At 47.3% G+C, this 18,524-nt stretch overlaps 2 protein-coding genes across 2 annotated transcripts in view; one reads left to right on the top strand and one right to left on the bottom strand.

Annotated features, from left to right (window-relative positions):
* Positions 1–3,969: 3,969 nt before the first annotated feature.
* Positions 3,970–17,141, bottom strand: bhmt (betaine-homocysteine methyltransferase). Its single transcript, NM_001292237.1, is given in 8 exon segments — positions 3,970–4,493; positions 5,638–5,866; positions 6,155–6,337; positions 7,615–7,762; positions 8,510–8,701; positions 10,512–10,630; positions 11,419–11,551; positions 17,008–17,141. Coding segments are annotated over 8 exon segments (1,239 nt in total). The 5' UTR covers positions 17,050–17,141; the 3' UTR covers positions 3,970–4,300.
* A 309-nt stretch (positions 17,142–17,450) lies between these two features.
* dmgdh (dimethylglycine dehydrogenase) overlaps positions 17,451–18,524 on the top strand; it is a 45,881-nt gene continuing 44,807 nt past the window's right edge. Inside the window, exon 1 of the mRNA XM_042334789.1 lies at positions 17,451–17,612. Coding sequence (XP_042190723.1) covers positions 17,482–17,612 — 131 coding nt within the window. The 5' untranslated portion in view covers positions 17,451–17,481. The remainder of the gene's footprint in view (positions 17,613–18,524) is intronic.

Here is an 18,524-nt window from a genome sequence, read left to right as displayed (position 1 = left end):
TTTTTGGGGGTGATTGAATTGAAAAATCATAGAATTTAAAGGACCATCTAGGGAGGCATAATGCATGTGAAGCAAAAAAGTGAGGTCTTTCAACTTCATTTGTTGAGAAAACAATGGTATACATTCCCATTGCATTTTCCTCAGTGAATGATGCTCCCTCCTGATCAATATCAGGAAGACATAGAATCATAGAATTATACAGTACAGAAGGAGGCCAGTCAGCCCATCGTGTCTGTGCCGGCTCTTTGAAAAGACCTATCCAATTTAATCCCACTCCCCCGCGCTCTCCCCATAGCCCTGCAACCTTGTCCTCCCCAAATAATTATCTACTTCTCTCTTAAAAGTTGTTATCGAATCGGCTTCCACCGTCCTTTCAGGCAACGCAATCCAGATCCAAACAACCGCTGTGTGAAAAAAATTCTCCTCACCTCCCTCTATTACTTTTAACAAATATTTTAAATCGATGTCCTCAGGTTACCGACCCACCCGCCAGTGGAAATAGTTTCTCCTTATTCACCCTATCGAATCCCCTCATAATTTTGAAATGAAGTCTCCTCTTAATCTTATCTGCTCCAAGGAGAATAATCCTAGCTTCTCTAGCCTCTCCTGATAACTGAAGTCCCTCATTCCTGGTACTATCCTGGTAAATCTCCTTTGCACCTTCTCCAATGCCTTGACATCCTTCCTAAAGTGTGGTGCCCAGAACTGAACACAGTACTCTAGCTGAGGCCTGACCAGTGTTTTATAAACGTTCATCATAACTTTCTGACTTTTGTATTCTATGCCCCTATTTATAAAGCCTAGAATCCCGTAATCTTTTTTTAACAGCTTTATCTACCTGTTCTGTCACCTTCAAAGATTTACTTATATGAACCCCCAGGTCCCTCTGTTCCTTGTACCATTTATCTTTTATTGCCTCTCCTCATTCTTCCTTCCAAAATGCATCACTTCGTATTTCTCCACAATAAACTTTATCTGCCTCGTGTTTGCCCATTTTACCAGTCTGTCTATGTCCATTTGTCCATTTCCCTCCAGTCAGAAAAATAACCATTCACTACCACTCTCTGCTTTCTGTCTCCCAGCCAGTTCTGTATCCCTGTTGCCACTGTCCCTTTAATACCGTGGGCTTCTATTTTGCTTACATGTCTCTTATGTGGCACTTTATCAAACGCCTTTTGAAAATCCATATAAACTACATCAACTGCACTACCTTCATCCACCCTCTCCGTTACTTCATCAAAAAACTTAATCAGGTTTGTTAACAAATCCGTGTTGGCCGTCCTTTATTAACCCATATTTTTCTAAGTGAAAATTTATTTTGTCCCGGATAGTCTCTAGCAGTTTCCCCAATACTGACGTTAGGCTGACTGGCCTGTAATTCCCTGGTTTATCCTTCTGCCCCTTTTTGTACAGCGGAGTAACATTTGCAACCCTCCAGTCCTCTGGCACCACCCCGGTGTCCCAGAGGATTGAAAGATTGTGGCCAGAACCTCCGTTATTTCCACCCTTACTTTCCTCAGTAATCCAGGATGCATCCCGTCGATGACTTATTTACCTTGAGCACCGACAACCTTTTTTGTACCTCCTCTTGGTTTATTATTATCTTATCCAATTTCTCTACTTTCTTCTCCGATACTGTGCATTGGCTGCACCCTCTTCTTTGTGAAGACAGATGCAAAGTACTCATTCAGTATGTCAGCCATGCCCTCTGCCTCCACAAGAAGATTTCCTCTTTGGTCCCTAATTGGACTAACTTTGACTAACCTTTTATTCTTTATATGCTATTAAAATACCTTAGGGTTCCCATTTATGTTACCCGCTAATCTTTTCTCATACAATCTCTTTGCCTCTCTTATTTCCTTTTTCAGTTCTCCTCTGTACTTTCTATATTCTATTTGATTATCTCACGAGCACCAGTTTTAATGATAGGCCATTCTGGGGAATGTGAGGTATTGTCTCCCAATACTATTTCCTGAATCACGCTGCAAAAGCTGGAGAAAGTGATATTTTAATAGAGATCGGAAAAAACTGTTGAATAACGAAAACAAACCTGTGAGAAATCGGCTTCCAAATTAAGAATGAATTTAAGAAATTCCCCAAATTCTACACAATCTTACATTTTAAGCACTCTGAAACGCGGACTCACATTAAAGGCGTTATATAAATGCAAGGTGTTGTTCCTAAGACAATGAAGACAATGGTGTTAAGACTAAATACAATGAGGGTCTCAGGTACCAACATCCGCAGATGTTGAGTTCTCATGAAAGTCTATATACATAAAGGTTGTTTGCTGATTTAAAGAAGTGTAACTTTAGATGTTATCTATTGGAGGATCTCTTCATTTTACAGCAACTGTGGTGTGCAGTTCATTTCTCAAGCTAAATAAAGCTTTTTTTTAAGCCGGGCTTTCCACAAGGTGCTATGACACTCATAACTTCTTTTTCGATGTTTTCTACACAATCCTTCTCCAAACAAACACGAGAACTTGACCACCGGACTCAACCTTTGTAGAAATAGCAACACTAGCTCTCAGTGTGCAACTCCTAAATATAAGTTGCTGAATGGTAACTTCATTGTAGAAATACAACTCCGTGCAACTGGATCAAACCGGCAAAACTAATTTGAATGCCAGTGATATCAAGTTGAAGTAATATTTCTTACGAGTTCTAACTTCCCTGTTAAGGTCAACTGAAGTAACTAGACACTGTTTACCTCACTTTAATTGTTCACTCACTTCATGGCTGTTCGTGGGATACTGCTGTGTGCAAATTAGCTGCTTTATTCAGCTACATAATAGGTCACTATGTTTTACAGTACATCCTGTGAAGCAATTTGAGACATCTTTGAGATTCCTTCCTTTAAGGCATTTTCTCTTTCCCCTCTTCTTGAGTCTCCTCACATCAAAGTCCAGGCAGGAGGTCTCAGTCTCTGGTACTGCTCGATAATGGTGAGTTGTGGGTGACTCATGCAGTTTTACCTCTGTGTGGGAAGTGCCTTGATACACCTTGTGGCTCCCGATGATATCATACAAGATAGTTAATGCACCACGTGCCTCCAACCTCTCCATCATTCCATCACTGACATTGTTTTGCTTTGTGGAGTCCTGTAGCTCAGTGGTTAGAGCACTCGCTTTGCAAGTGAGAGACCGGAGTTCAATTCCAGGCAGGGCGAAACCTTGGGTAAGTTTCCTTACTCCACACGCCTAACAATAATCCCTCCAAAACCAAACACAATAATAAATTGGTCATTTGCAATCTACGACTGTTTGTGGGACATTGCTGTGCGCAATTGGCTGCCTCGTTCGCCCACAAATATACAGTCAATTCACTTTACAGTGTGTTCTGTGAAGCGCTTTGGGACGTCCTCCTGACGTGAAAAGCGCTATATCAAATGCAAGGATTATTATTATTCTAATTACCAAATGGTGTAGATAGGAATTGTCGCTCAGCAGGCAGCAGCCTACTTCGTGTCCCCTGCCCCATCATTAGCGGTCAGGCTTTCAGCCTACCTGCCTGCACTCTCTGGAACTCCATCAGAGTACCTCAGATTCGCTCTCTCCCTCAGCTCTTTCAGGATTCATCTCAAGACCTACCTATCCCTTTCTTTGTCCTTCCCCTCCCCCAATCCTTAGCTGGGGTGCCAAGCCAGGACTATTAAACAAACGCCTTGAGACGTCCTCCTGATGTGAAAGGGCTATATAAATGATAAATGTAAATGAGTATTTTACTGTAAGAGATTAAAGTGGTCTATTAGAGGTGCCAGAGATTAGCATAGCCACTGTGTATTGCTGTTTGGGACCTCGGGGTAAAATGCAGATATATACAAAGGTTTCAGTCTACTGTGCCTGTCCTGGCTCTGAAAAATACTTTCCATTTAGTACCACTCCATTGCCCATTCTTCCTACCCTTGCACATTTTTTAAAAAATATTTGTCCAATTCCCTTTCAAGAGCCGTTATGGAGTACTGGTTGAGGTTGGAATTTCAGCTTTATTGAGCTTTACCAAAAGCACAAGTTTGACGCAATACAGATACAGTGTGACTGAAAAAAGCAACACATTTACTTTCAAATTTCTGGTCTTGAACACCATTTGTAGAATATTGCTTCTTTAATCTATATAGTTCTAATATTTTTACGTGTTTACCTTAGTCTGAAAAATTTCAAAGAACTTAATACCTCAAGTCAATATATAAGATAGATATAAACTTATCTCTTTAACTATTAAAGCAAGGTCATTTAATATTTGGACTCGAGAGTTCTTTTAACATCTATTTAGTATTTTTTCAGTCTTTAGTATTTAGTCTATGCTGACAGTAGAGCCTTAGCTTTCTGCTTTTCAAACAATTCTTTCTGTTGTTGCTCAGTTGTGGCATCTGTTTGCTGCATCAGATCTTTATCTCCCCTGGTCACTTTCCAGCTATCTGGTTTGGATAAGGAGGGTGAATAAGGCAAGCCACTTGCAGGCACCAGGTTCTCCCAATAGTCCCTCCGGGCTCTGGAGAACAAGAATAAAGAAAAGACCTGTTTCACTTTGTGCAGGTTGTTTGGACACAATAAAATCTGTAATTACCTTGAAGAGAGAGCCCAAACCAGACTCATTTGAATCTCTGGTATACTACATTCTGGTGTACTTCATTACTGTGTGCAATTTGGGTCTCCCTATTTAAGGAAGGATGTACTTGCCTTGGAGGGGGTGCAGCGTAGATTTACTAGGTTAGTGCCAGGGATGAAGGGGATGAGTTACGAGGATAGGCTGACCAATTTGGGCCTATATTCTCTAGAACATAGAAGAATTAGAGGGGATCTTATAGAACCCTATAAGATCATCAAAGGGCATGATAGAGTAGATAGTGGGAGATTGTTTCCCCTGGTTGGAGAAACTAAAACTAGGGGTCACAACCTTAAAATCAGAGGCCAGCCCTTTCGCACTGAGTTGAGGAAGAACTTCTTCACTCAAAGGGTGGTGAATGTATGGAACTCACTACTCCAAAGGGCTGTTGACGCTCAGTCCTTGAACATATTCAAGACTGAGATAGATATATTTCTTATTGAAAAAGGGATTAAGGGATACGGGGATAAGGCAGGGTCAGGTTATTAGCTGGAGTTAGATTAGAAGATCAGCCATGATTGAATGGTGGGGTAGGCTCGAAGGGCCGAATGGCCTACTCCTGCTCCTACATGTTATGTCATTCTCAATGTTAATTTTTCTGACTGTAAATTAGGAAAGCAATTGTATCTTATTATCCGCTAAAATTTTGCTTCAATACAAACTGCAGAGGTGAGTGTTCATATTTTGCTATCTGGCTCTCCAATATTCCACAATAATTAGATTTTTCTTGCAAAGATTGAATTACTAAGTCATTCAGGGAAGAATCAGAAACAGCTCCATAGCATGGGTTTAGAGTTATAGCTACTTCCTTTTGGGTCAACATTTGCTTCAAAGGTACAGAAGGTGAGATATGTGCTTCACTGTGATAAATAAACTTTAAATTTGACTTCTTTGTCCTTCTGTTTTATCACTTGTAAAACTATTTATCTATCATATAATGTTGGCTTTAGCTGGTAAAATTCCCACAAAACCCCAAACCTTCACACACTCACTACGTGCACTGTAAAGTTCTGTAATAAGCTGTTCGTACCTTGCTCTCACCCACGGTTTTGTGTGCATGGAGAGGCCAGTCCCCCAGCTATCGTGTTTCTCTGAAGCTTGGGGAAGGAAGCCCCTCTCAGCTGAGAGCTCCTCTGCTACAGCCCTGATGTGATAGGGCTCAAATCCACAGCAGCCGCCAATGTACCTGATTCCCAGATTGTATGCTTCCCTTGCAAATTTATGCATGTCCCATCTGGTAGAAATTCGGGGCTCCAAAGCTTTTTCAAAACAAAATAAAAGTATTATGTCACACGATCCAGTTTTTAAGTTACTTAATTTTCAGCTCTGTCTCTATCCCAGGTTTAGTATCAAATCTGGCTAGAAATTTTGCTTTACCAAGTTTGCAATTATGCTTGCCCAAATATTCTGTCAAGTTCAGTAATGTTTCCGGTCGTGAAGGATAATCATGTTATACTGCTCAGTTGTAAAGAACTGTACATACTTTCCATGTAAAAGCAATAACAAACTGTCATATTAAAATGTCAATCTAAGGAACAAAATCTTACCAAAAGGAAACTCTGGAAGATCAATAAATCCCTGGCTGTTACAATCAGGTGTATGGAAAGCCACAGGCTGCACCATCAGATGTGCTTTGAGTTTTGCAGCATCTAAACCTTCCTTCATAAGCTTCATAGTTTTGAGACTAGTGGCATAGTCAAAATGGCAGTTCACTCCAACAATCTGAGCACCTATAAAAACAATAATTTAAACTCTTAAGAACACAAAAGACTGAATAACATGTTGCTTAAGAAAACCAGTACAACGAGGCTGAACAATTGATTGGCTGCTCCCTGTCTCCCGCCTGGCCCACCCCATCATTAGTGACTGGGCCTTCAGCCTCTCTTCCCCTACCCTTTGGAACTCCATCCCATAGTCCCTTCACCTTGCCCCCTCCCTTGCCTCCTTCGAGGCATGCCTCTATACCCTCCTCTTCACCTGTGCCTTTGGCCACCTTCCTAACCCTACCCTCCCTGCCCTCCACCCCTCCTGATCCCAACCACCAGCTTGTGTCCAAATTCCGATTGTCCAGCGCTTTGGGGCATCCTCCTGACATAAAAGGTGCTATACAAATATAATTTGTTGTTGTTGTGGTTTACTTAAACTCCACCTTCAAGGTTTCTTTCTATTACCCAACAAAACAAAAAGTTCCTTAATCTGACCCTGAAGAGGATTGTAAATTAGCTTTGTGCTGCACACATACTTGCATGTGATATAGCACCTTTCACATTGGGAGGATGTCTTAAAGTGCTTCATATGGCATACTGTAACGTGTAATTACTGCATTATGTAGGCATAAAGTTCTAAGGCACTGATTCATCCCTGCAATCCTCCACAAGGAGCTTTTGATCCAACCTGTGCCACTGAGGAACCGTCAAACATAAATCAGCGCTTTCACGTGTGAACAGAAAGTTAAAAATAAATATGTTGAGTCAGGCTTTCATGATTCCAGTAGTCAGCTTACACTTTTCCTTTCACCCTCAGCCAGGGAATGGTAAGTGAACTGAATGAAAGAAACTTGATCGTGGGGGGAGAGGGAAAAAAAAGTTCTACCATTTTTAGCCATGGACTTTGAAAGACCAAATAACCAATAATAGCATAAAGTGAAGTGCTTAGTCTCAGGATGGCCACTCTCAAGTAATAAGGCTTGTTTTTAAATTGTTGGTGTTGTAGTCACCAGCATTGGTACATTCAGAGATGATGTGATGTTCAGGCCCAGTGGAGAAAATACCACCGCATTTGGTCCATTTTGTATTTGGGTTGGCAGAGGCTGATAATGGCACTGGGTAACCTAAGTGGGAGGTGTTTCATGGTTTGCGCTGACAATTTGAATGCATTATTTTATTCTTCTAGAAAAAACTCTTAACAGTTATCTTTTTTTTGGCCTTAGGATCTAAAGGATCGCTTTTCAGCAACAGTGATTTTGAACTGCTTTATGTTCCTAAATAAACTGGAGAAAGTGCCTCACCAGCCTTGGTCAGCCTGATTGCACAATCCCCAGGTGAAACTCCTTTCAGATCACCCTCTGGACCAATACATAGGGTGGCGGCAACTGGTTTCCCAGATTCCTTTAAAACTTCAACTGCCCACACTGCTTCTTCCACATGCTCGTAGTACTGTGAAAGATAGCAGAATACATGATTATCAAGCCTGCCACTTAACAAGCAGAGTTTTGGACTTAAGACAAATTCAAGCTAATCTTGCTCATGACAAAATGGTAGCTCATATGGTTTCCCTTCAGAAACATTGATATAGATCACATCAATGATATTTGATCTATATCAATGATTTATATATATATATATTAATCCTTAGGTGTCTTTTCACGTTGGAAAGACTTTGAATTGCAGTTTCCTGTCTTTTTTGTGGTTATAAAAATTACCCACTTTAAAATTAAAACTGTACTTAAGAAGTTGTCAAATTCTGTTTGCTCTGAAATAATAATAATAATAATCCTGGCATTTGATATTGTAGATTGACTGTGTATTTTGTGGGCGAACCATGGCAGCCAATTGCACACATCAGTATCCCACAAACAGACGTGGATTGAGTGACCAAATGTTTTTTTTAGGGATTATTACCCCTGGAAAATAATCCACCTATCAATTAACAACCAGATTCCCTCTCACTGCTCGGTAAACAGAGATATGTGGAAACTAGCCTAAGGTTTCGCCCCGCCCGGGAATTGAACCTGGATCCTCTCACTTGCGAGCTGAGTGCGCTAACCATTACGCTACGGGACTCTGAATATGGTACAAATTCTGAACATATTGATAATACAAACATTTATACAGTTCTATATAAAAGTAGTGACCATTCAGAAATCCAGTTAAATGTAGAGAAGACCAGGTTGGATCATTTACCTCAGCAATCATGAAGTCCACATCCTTCTTGACAAAGACTTCCAGCTGTTTCCTAAAGATTTCCTTCACTTCAGACTGACTCTTACAGCTGAGGTAGGCTGGAGTTTGAGAGACTCCTCCAGCAACCAATGCATCCCCTTCGTTGGCCACCTCCCGAGCAATATCACATGCAGCTTCATTCACACTTTGGCCCTGAAAGGGATAAAAGTTATGCTACTTTTTAGATCTCCGGCATAAACACTTTTGATTTAATAAATAATTCACCTGGAGCTGAAAAATCAAGAAATATAATAACTGATCCAGGTTGATCATTTAGTTTGAACATTTAGACACAATTTTTAAATGAAATCTTTCACAATAGTTTGTTCATGCAGATGTTTATGCTGGATTCAGAAAGACAACAATAATAATCCTTGCATTTGATATAGCGCCTCATCACATTGTTGAGACATCTCAAAGTGTTTCACAGAATATACTGTACAGTGAATTGACTGTACATTTTGAGGCTGAAACTCGGCAGCCAATTGTGCACATTAGAGTCCCACAAACAGTAAGGAATTGAATGACCAAATGATTATTTTTTTTTGAAGAGATTATTACCCTTGGAAAGCAATCCAACAATGGATTAACAACTGAGTTCCTACTTACTGCTAGTTAAACTGAGGCATGTAGAGCAAGGAAGCTTGCCTAAAGTTTTACCCTGTCAGATTATTAATAAAATGACTCCATATAGTTTCAGAGTGAGAGGTCATATTGCAAGATAAGGTATTCCTACTGTTTTGTTCTGGAGAAGGTTTGATTTATGTTAAAGTTCTGAGCACCGATAACTTGGAAGTTAATTTCATAATCGCTTCCAAGAAGGGATCTTGAAATAGCATACGACAGAAAGCACACCACATTGCCATGTTATCATAGATCACAACCGTTCTTGCAACACGTGTGAACTTTATATTTAAAATATTTAATTGCCGGACAAAGATAAAATAATTTATGGGCATCATCGCATTCAATACCCATTCTTTCAAGGATGATGATAATAATAATAATCCTTGCACTAATCCTTATCACATCTTTGAGATGTCTCAAAGCTCTTTACAAAATATATTGCAAAGTGAATTGACTTATATTTTGTGGGCGAAACGCGGCAGCCAATTGCGCACATCAGTGTCCCGCAAAGAGTCGTAGATTGAAGTGACCAAATTTTTATTATTTATTTATTTTTTAAGATATTATTACTCCCGGAAAAGCGATCCGCCTATCTATTGCTCTCTTGAAACAACTTTTAAGAGAGAAGTAGGTAATTATTTGTGGAGGACAAGTTTGGAGGGCAATGGGGAGCGAGCACGGGAGTGGGATTGATTTAGATAGTTCTTTTCAAGGAGCCAGCACAGACAAGATGGGCCAAATAGCCTGCTTCTGTGCTGTATAATTCTATGATTTTAGGTGAACAGAGACGTGTGGAGTAAGGAAACTTGTCCAACGTTTCGCCCTGCAGGGAATCGAACCTAGATCCTCTCGCTTGCGAAGTGAGTGCACTAAACACTAAGATACAGGATTCCGATACCAGTAATACTAATTATAATAATAATACTTCTCAGTATTACTCTCTGAATAATAGCAGTTCTCAGCATGAGGTAAAACAAGAGATAAAGTGGTCCAATGCACTTGCCTTCATCCAAGGAACCCGAATGATCAGGAAGTTCTTTGAGACGAGCCAGAGGGATTGCAATTCTCTTTTCCTGTTCTGTACATTCCCACGTTTAACTCTGGTGTAGCCCCAATACCTTGATTGATTTAGTTTTAAAATTGAAGCTCAAGGAGGATTTGCAATTTTATTAGAAAGTCAATAATGATTTGTGATTTTACACCTGTCAAGTGGCCCCACTTAACAAGCAGTTCACAGCCATCAGTTGAGTTGCCTGTAAGACGTCACAATACGTCACTAGAGGTACATTGAAACTATTTGCTCAAATATGAAATCTAAATTGGAAAGCAGACTTACTGAGAACTTTTGACCTGCAATGTTTCCTCTATTCTTCAACTTGTCATCACTAGCATAGAAGGTGAAAGTCTGCATAACTGTAGAGCCTGCTCTGAGGAATTCACGGTGCAGTTGTCTTACTGAAAATTAAACAAACAAAACAAGTCTAGGACACTAAACAGCTGGTAAAGGCATTTTACAGACACAAATGTCACCACCTACCACCAATATTTAAGCAGCCTGCTGGATACAGTATGTTCTAGTCAAATGATCGCTTCTGAATGTACAACCTTGATGCAGATCACATTTACACAATATAAAGAAGCATCCAGCCGAGGATTAACAGCTATAAGTAGTCCGCGATAGGATCACTGATACCCTGATTTTTCCTTTGATCCACTAATTTAAGTAATTGAAGTTACTGCTATTGGCAATACAATGCTAGGTAAGAGAAGTATTTGTATCATGCAGCAGGAAAAAGATTGTTTTAGCAGCGGAATTTTATTTTGCATGGATTGTCTGTTTTTCCTCTTGGCTTATGGACTCATCATAAAAATAATATTTGATATAAATTTGATATAGCACCTTATCGCATCTTCGAGAGTCTCAAAGCGCTTCACAGATTATACTGTAAAGTGAATTGACTGTATATTTTGTGGGTGAATTGCGGAAGCCAATTGCGAACAGCAGTATCCCACAGAAAGTAGTGGATTGAGTGACCAATTTATTATTATTTATTTTTGAAGAATCTATTCCCCTCATAAAGCGATCCGTCAATTGACTAACAACCGGGTTCCTACTTACAGCTAAGTAAACAGAAGCGTGTGGAGTTAGGAAACTTGCCTAAGGTATTGCCCGGGCCGGGAATCGAACCAGGGTCCTCTCGCTTGTGAGGCGAGTGCTCTAATCAATACGCTACATGACTTACCAGCCTCGGGATACTCTACTGTTGCCTCTGGAGTCCAGGGACCTGCTTTGACATATCCCCTCTTCTCCAGAGCAAAAACAAACCCGCCATCACCAATAACGATCTCTCCTGCTTCCAAACGCTCCAAAATTCCCTGCAATAACATTTGTAATAACATCTTAATCGGATAAATTCAAGGCAGTAAATTACAGAACAGATCTAATTAAAGAGGTCCACTCCTACTGTAAAAATCAACAGTGAATCTATTAATAGGTTTACACAAAAGAATTACAACAAGATTCCATTTATTGAGCGCCTTTCACGTCGGGAGGACGTCCCAAGGCGCTGTACAGTTGGGTCAGGACCCGAGCAGGGGGGATATGGTCAGGGTGAGGGGAGGGAAGGGAGGGAGCGAGGAGGGGGTAGAGAGTCAAGAGGGGAGCTGAAGGCTCGGTCAAAGAGAAATTAAAAAGTGGGTGAATTAAAAAGCATTATATGCAAAAAAAAACATCACCAGCAGGATTCTAAATAACTATCATAATTAAGAAAGTTTCACAAACACCCACCAATAATTTTCCAATGTGCTCGATGTGACAATTCACTTTGAGCCTCCGCTGCTAATATAAATATATTCCAAAATAAACCCAATAATGTACAAACACCTTTGTGGTGATCCGTCCAAAGTGATAAAATGTGCTCGATTTGAAATGATCTTTCAGTTTGTTCCTCTGCTTATTGAAAAGGTTTACACTGTGTCAGCAATGACAGCGAGTAGGAGCAGACTGTAGCAATGGAGAGTGTGAGAGAGGGAGGGGGAGAGTGGGAGAGGGAGGGAGAGAGAGAATGAGAGACAGAGTGAGAGAGGCAGAGAGAGTGAGAGGGGGAGGGAGAGAGAGAGAGTGAGTGAGGGAGGGAGGGAGAGGCAGTGAGAGTGAGAGGGGGAGGAGAGGCAGTGAGAGTGAGAGGGGGAGGGAGAGAGAGAGAGTAAGTGAGGGAGGGAGGGAGGGAGAGGCAGTGAGAGTGAGAGGGGGAGGGAGAGAGAGAGTAAGTGAGGGAGGGAGGGAGGGAGAGGCAGTGAGAGTGAGAGGGGGAGGGAGAGAGAGAGTAAGTGAGGGAGGGAGGGAGAGAAGTGAGGGAGGGAGGGAGGGAGAGGCAGTGAGAGTGAGAGGGGGATGGAGAGAGAGAGAGTAAGTGAGGGAGGGAGGGAGGGAGAGGCAGTGAGAGTGAGAGGGGGAGGGAGAGAGAGAGAGTGAGTGAGGTAGGCAGATTGAGAGGGGGAGGTAGAGAGAGCGAGTGAGGGAGGGAGGGAGGGAGGGAGAGTGAGAGAGGCAGTGAGAGTGAGAGGGGGAGGGAGAGAGAGAGAGAGTAAGTGAGGGAGGGAGAGAGTGAGAGACAGAGTGAGAGAGGCAGGGAGAGTGAGAGGCGGAGGGAGAGAGTGTGAGTGAGAGAGGAAGAGAGAGAGAGGGAGGGACGGAGTGAGAGAGGGAGAGAGGAGAGAGGAGCCTCAGGGGTAGTCCGAATGTAAGTGAAGATGAGATGGAGATGATGGAGATCAACCAGTGATGCTCCTCACACCAGAGAGTTTCTTGTGTATTGTTTTATATATTTAATTATTTAAAATTATTTTCAATTTATACCCAACCTGAGGGTGCCCAGCCTGAGGGTGCCCAGCCTGAGGGTGCCCAACCTGAGGGTACCCAGCCTGAGGGTGCCCAGCCTGAGGGTACGCAGCCTGAGATACCCAACCTGAGGGTGCCCAGCCTGAGGGTGCCCAGCCTGAGGGTACCCAGCCTGAGGGTACCCAGCCTGAGGGTGCCCAGCCTGAGGGTGCCCAGCCTGAGGGTACGCAGCCTGAGATACCCAACCTGAGGGTACCCAGCCTGAGGGTGCCCAGCCTGAGGGTACCCAGCCTGAGGGTGCCCAGCCTGAGGGTGCCCAGCCTGAGGGTACCCAGCCTGAGATACCCAGCCCGAGGGTGCCCAGCCCGAGGGTACCCAGCCCGAGGGTACCCAGCCTGAGGGTACCCAGCCTGAGGGTACCCAGCCTGAGGGTACCCAGCCTGAGGGTACCCAGCCTGAGGGTACCCAGCCTGAGGGTACCCAGCCTGAGGGTGCCCAGCCTGAGGGTACCCAGCCTGAGGGTACCCAGCCTGAGGGTGCCCAGCCTGAGGGTGCCCAGCCTGAGGGTGCCCAGCCTGAGGGTGCCCAGCCTGAGATACCCAGCCTGAGATACCCAGCCTGAGGGTACCCAGCCTGAGGGTGCCCAGCCTGAGATACCCAGCCTGAGGGTGCCCAGCCTGAGGGTACCCAGCCTGAGATACCCAGCCTGAGGGTGCCCAGCCTGAGGTACCCAGCCTGAGATACCCAGCCTGAGGGTGCCCAGCCTGAGGGTACCCAGCCTGAGATACCCAGCCTGAGGGTACCCAGCCTGAGGGTGCCCAGCCTGAGGTACCCAGCCTGAGATACCCAGCCTGAGGGTGCCCAGCCTGAGGTACCCAGCCTGAGATACCCAGCCTGAGGGTGCCCAGCCTGAGGTACCCAGCCTGAGATACCCAGCCTGAGGGTACCCAGCCTGAGGGTACCCAGCCTGAGGGTACCCAGCCTGAGATACCCAGCCTGAGGGTACCCAGCCTGAGATACCCAGCCTGAGGGTGCCCAGCCTGAGATACCCAGCCTGAGGGTACCCAGCCTGAGGGTGCCCAGCCTGAGGGTGCCCAGCCTGAGGGTGCCCAGCCTGAGGGTACCCAGCCTGAGGGTGCCCAGCCTGAGGGTGCCCAGCCTGAGGGTACCCAGCCTGAGGGTACCCAGCCTGAGATACCCAGCCTGAGGGTGCCCAGCCTGAGGGTGCCCAGCCTGAGGGTGCCCAGCCTGAGGGTACCCAGCCTGAGGGTGCCCAGCCTGAGGGTGCCCAGCCTGAGGGTGCCCAGCCTGAGGGTGCCCAGCCTGAGATACCCTGAGAGAGTTGGTGTGAACTCCGGAGAGAATAACACACACATACACTGCCCAGCTCGGCCACCCCTGCCCTGCCCTGCCCTGCCCGGCACCACCCGGGCATGCCCAGCAATAAAGTGCCCCACCCAGCAACAACCTGCCCGGCCGCCCCCTGCCCCGCCCGGCCGCCCCCTGCCCCTGCCCCGCCCGGCACCACCCGCCCCCTGCCCCGCCCGCCCCCTGCCCTGCCCGGCCCGGCACCACCCGCCCCCTGCCCCGCCCGCCCCCTGCCCTGCCCGGCCCGGCACCACCCGCCCCCTGCCCGGCCCGGCCGCCCCCTGCCCTGCCCCGCCCGGCCCCTGCCCTGCCCTGCCCGGCACCACCCGCCCCTGCCCGGCCCGGCCGGCCCCTGCCCTGCCCGGCACCACCCGCCCCCCGCCCGGCCCGGCCGCCCCCTGCCCCGGACAGCATGTCCAGCAACTGGTGAGGCGGGGAGTGCGGGAGGTTTCCCTTCCGTTGAAAATAATTAAATATGTAAAACAATACACAGAAACCCCCCGTCACGGCTATCAACCCGGAGATTTGCCAAAATGCCGTCATACCAATAAATCCTCGCGCAAAATACAACACATCCATTACAACTCAGTACCAGCCTTACCAGCCTGAGATACCCTGAGATACCCTGAGATACCATGAGATACCCTGAGATACCATGAGATACCATGAGATACCAGCCTGAGATACCAGCCTGAGATACCAGCCTGAGATACCCTGAGATACCAGCCTGAGATACCATGAGATGCCCAGCCTGAGATACCCTGAGATACCATGAGATACCAGCCTGAGATACCATGAGATGCCCAGCCTGAGATACCCTGAGATACCATGAGATACCAGCCTGAGATACCCTGAGATACCATGAGATACCAGCCTGAGATACCCTGAGATACCCTGAGATACCAGCCTGAGATACCAGCCTGAGATACCATGAGATGCCCAGCCTGAGATACCCTGAGATACCATGAGATACCAGCCTGAGATACCCTGAGATACCAGCCTGAGATACCATGAGATGCCCAGCCTGAGATACCATGAGATGCCCAGCCTGAGATACCCTGAGATACCAGCCTGAGATACCAGCCTGAGATACCAGCCTGAGATACCCTGAGATACCATGAGATACCAGCCTGAGATACCAGCCTGAGATACCAGCCTGAGATACCATGAGATGCCCAGCCTGAGATACCATGAGATGCCCAGCCTGAGATACCAGCCTGAGATACCAGCCTGAGATACCATGAGATGCCCAGCCTGAGATACCAGCCTGAGATACCAGCCTGAGATACCATGAGATGCCCAGCCTGAGATACCATGAGATGCCCAGCCTGAGATACCCTGAGATACCAGCCTGAGATACCATGAGATGCCCAGCCTGAGATACCCTGAGATACCAGCCTGAGATACCATGAGATGCCCAGCCTGAGATACCAGCCTGAGATACCCTGAGATACCAGCCTGAGATACCATGAGATGCCCAGCCTGAGATACCCTGAGATACCAGCCTGAGATACCAGCCTGAGATACCAGCCTGAGATACCATGAGATGCCCAGCCTGAGATACCCAGCCTGAGATACCCAGCCTGAGATACCATGAGATGCCCAGCCTGAGATACCCAGCCTGAGATACCCTGAGATACCAGCCTGAGATACCCTGAGATGCCCAGCCTGAGATACCCTGAGATGCCCAGCCTGAGATACCAGCCTGAGATACCAGCCTGAGATACCCTGAGATACCAGCCTGAGATACCCTGAGATGCCCTGCCTGAGATACCAGCCTGAGATACCCTGAGATACCAGCCTGAGATACCCTGAGATGCCCTGCCTGAGATACCCTGAGATACCAGCCTGAGATGCCCAGCCTGAGATACCCTGAGATACCAGCCTGAGATACCCTGAGATGCCCTGCCTGAGATACCCTGAGATACCAGCCTGAGATGCCCAGCCTGAGATACCCTGAGATGCCCTGCCTGAGATACCCTGAGATACCAGCCTGAGATACCAGCCTGAGATACCCAGCCTGAGATACCCTGAGATGCCCAGCCTGAGATGCCCAGCCTGAGATACCATGAGATGCCCAGCCTGAGATGCCCAGCCTGAGATGCCCTGAGATACCAGCCTGAGATGCCCAGCCTGAGATACCCTGAGATGCCCAGCCTGAGATGCCCAGCCTGAGATACCATGAGATGCCCAGCCTGAGATGCCCAGCCTGAGATGCCCTGAGATGCCCAGCCTGAGATGCCCAGCCTGAGATACCATGAGATGCCCAGCCTGAGATGCCCAGCCTGAGATGCCCTGAGATGCCCAGCCTGAGATGCCCAGCCTGAGATGCCCAGCCTGAGATGCCCTGAGACGCCCTGAGACACCCCGAGAAGCCCTGAGATGCCGAAGGGCTCCGATTGCGTCCCTCTCGGTGTGACTCACAGTTTAAAGTCGCGACTTTTGTTTTGAGGGGAAAAGAAGAAGAAGAAGAGAGAGAAAAAAAAAAGAGAAATTTCGGACAAAAAAATAAGCGGGAAACCCCCCCCCCCCAATAAATCCCCTCTCCACCTGTGTCCCTCTCTGTGTATATATATATAATATATATAATATATAATATATACAGTAGACAAGAAATAATTACCCTCTTGGCGGCGCTCTTGCCGGTGGCTCCCACGGGAGGCATTGTGGCTGTCGGGGGGTTTATTTGGCGGCTCTCGGGGGGGGTTCGTTGGGGCCGCAGACAAATCAACGTCGTCGTTCTTCTCCTTCTTCCCTCCGAGGAGCAGGTGCTGTACACCAGGTTTTTATAGAGACATTGTGAGGGGGGGATCCGCCTCCTCCTCCCCATTGGGCCTTCCCCCTCCTCCCCCCCTCCTCCCTCGGGGTTGGGGTTGGCGTTGGGGGGGAATGACCTCGAGAGACACAGACACACGACAACTGGAGGGAGGGGGAGCGGCGGCGGCGGCGGCTGGTGGTGGTGGTGGTGGTGTTGGGGGTTTCTTGCAGGAAAGAAACATTTTAAAAAAAATAAGATCATTAAAGCCCTCACCCACACCCCCCCCCCACCCCCCACCCCCCGGCACTGTGTGTGGGACCCCCGGTCCCGGGCCCGGACATGTCGCCGCCGCTGCTCAGGCTGTTACATCGCTGTTTCCCCGGACGACGTGTGGCTGCACTGACGGGTCTGTCAACCGCCCCTCCGCGACCCCTGAGCAGCGCCTCCTCTCCCACCAAACCGCCTGAGGGGTGAGTGCTTTACTAACCCCCTCACCCCCACACCCCCACCCCTCACCCCACACCCCCCCCTCACTGCCCCCCCACCCCCCCCTCACTGCCCCCCCACACACCCCCTCACTGCCCCCCACACCCCCCCCCTCACCCCCCCTCACTGCCCCCCCTCACCCCCCACCCCCCCTCCTCACTGCCCCCCCCACACACCCCCCTCACTGCCCCCCCACACCCCCCCCTCACCCCCCCCTCACTGCCCCCCCTCACCCCCACCCCCCCTCACTGCCCCCCACACCCCCCCCTCACTGCCCCACCACCCCCCCCTCACTGCGCTCCCCCCACAGCCCCCCACAACCCCCCTCCTCACAGCCCCCCCCACACCCCCCCTCACCCCCACACACCCCCCTCACTGTCCCCCACACCCCCCCCTCACTGCCCCCCCCTCACTGCCCCCCTGGATTTGCTGCTGTAAACGGAGCCGCTTTTGACAGCCACAAACTTTGCTGTTCTGTGCGGCTGTGACTGACTGACTGACTGACTGAGCTGTTGGGGGATCGCGTTTCCTTCTCCTGTTGTTACTTTGCAACTTTGTCTACAAAATGTCCCTGTAGCGGCGATGGAGCTCCAGCCTCGAGCCCCCTCCCCGAGCACAAGCTGCACCATGTGCTTCCCACCCTCTCAGCGGGGTTCCTGGGTGGAAAAGCCCAATGCAAACTAGTTCCCCTGAGGGACAGAGAGTGCAGCCTGAAAGCCACTCGTCTCCAGTCCCCTCCGGAGTAATCTGCTTGTGGTCGGTTCCCAATTTCCTTTTTGGCCGCAGGGCAACCGAAATGATTGAGGGAATGGAGGGACTGGATGACGAGGAGCCACTAAGTAAATTGGGCACATTTCACGCTGGAAAAGAGAGGATTGAGAGGCGACATGATCGCT

Source organism: Callorhinchus milii, unplaced genomic scaffold (genome assembly GCF_018977255.1).
Source record: "Callorhinchus milii isolate IMCB2004 unplaced genomic scaffold, IMCB_Cmil_1.0 Scaffold1, whole genome shotgun sequence".
Classification (NCBI taxonomy): Eukaryota; Metazoa; Chordata; class Chondrichthyes; order Chimaeriformes; family Callorhinchidae; genus Callorhinchus; species Callorhinchus milii.
This window is presented reverse-complemented; position numbering and strand designations above follow the sequence as displayed.